Here is a 1,115-nt window from a genome sequence, read left to right as displayed (position 1 = left end):
GCCGTGTCCATTCTGAGCAGAAGGCGAGGAGATTGATGTGGTGACAGTGGAGAAGAGACAATCGCTCAGCCTGAGGAAGCCGGTCACCATCACGCTGCGTGCCGACCCCTTGGACCCCTGTATGAAACGCTTCCACATCTCTGTCCACCAGCAGCAGCACAACTATGCCGCTCGTTCGCCGCCAGACCCCTGTCCCCCACCGGAGCCACCCCAACAGGACGAGGACGAGCCACTGAGCGCTGCGGAGCCGGCCCCTGCCATCACGCTGCCTGAGCCCGGCTTGCCAAAAGCTGGCAGCAGCCCCGGCTCCGACAGCGAGGACGTGGCCAAGAGGAAAAACCACAATTACCTGGAGCGCAAGCGACGCAACGACCTGCGCTCGCGCTTTCTGGCCCTGCGGGACCAGGTGCCCGGGCTCGCCAGCTGTCCCAAGACACCCAAAGTGGTGATCCTGAGCAAATCCTCCGAGTACCTGCAGTCGCTCATCAGTGCCGAGAGGAGGATGGCGGCCGAGAAGCGGGAAGCGGCAGCTGCGGCTGCGGCAGACCCAGCTGCTCAAACGGATTGCTCACCTCAAGGGGCACTAGCACCCAACGTGCCCCCCACCCTTGTCCCCACAACCCCCCGGCTCCCTCTCAATTTGCACATTTTTTAAATTTTTTTTGGTTGTTTGTTGAACTGTTGGCCCCAGGGGGCTGGAGCACGTGGTGGTCGCTGCAGGTGGGGTGGCTGTGGTGGTTTTTTCAGGTGGGGTGTGTGTGGTGGTGTTCCCACCTGCAGGAATAGGGCCACGGTGGGGGGTCCTCCCCGTGGCATCGCCTGCCTGGGGCTGGCTTGTTGGCACCGGGTGTTGCAAGATTTCCCCTGTTCCCCCTGTGAAGCTTTCTCAAGTGACTGCTTTGATTCACGGGCTCAACTCTATTCCCCCTCCCCGGCAGCCCCTGCACCCCTCTGCCGTTTGCCACCAACAGCATCGCTGGGAGCTGCCCCTGGGCATCCATCTCACCCTAAAAATCCCAAGCAACCATGATCTGCTTTGGCTCAGGGAAGCAGGTGGAGGCAGACACGGAGAGCCCAGCACGGGGCTCATCTCTGGATGGATCCCCACGGAGATG

The 1,115-nt window shown here is 61.8% G+C and overlaps 1 protein-coding gene across 1 annotated transcript; it reads left to right on the top strand.

Annotated features, from left to right (window-relative positions):
- Nucleotides 1-20: 20 nt before the first annotated feature.
- On the top strand, nt 21-587 carry MYCL (v-myc avian myelocytomatosis viral oncogene lung carcinoma derived homolog; the record flags this gene model as incomplete). Its single annotated transcript, XM_009580256.1, is given in 2 exon segments — nt 21-520; nt 522-587. Coding segments are annotated over 2 exon segments (566 nt in total), but the record flags the coding sequence as incomplete, so codon positions are not given.
- Nucleotides 588-1,115: the final 528 nt, after the last annotated feature.

Source organism: Fulmarus glacialis, unplaced genomic scaffold (genome assembly GCF_000690835.1).
Source record: "Fulmarus glacialis isolate BGI_N327 unplaced genomic scaffold, ASM69083v1 scaffold24606, whole genome shotgun sequence".
NCBI lineage: Eukaryota > Metazoa > Chordata > Aves > Procellariiformes > Procellariidae > Fulmarus > Fulmarus glacialis.
This window is presented reverse-complemented; position numbering and strand designations above follow the sequence as displayed.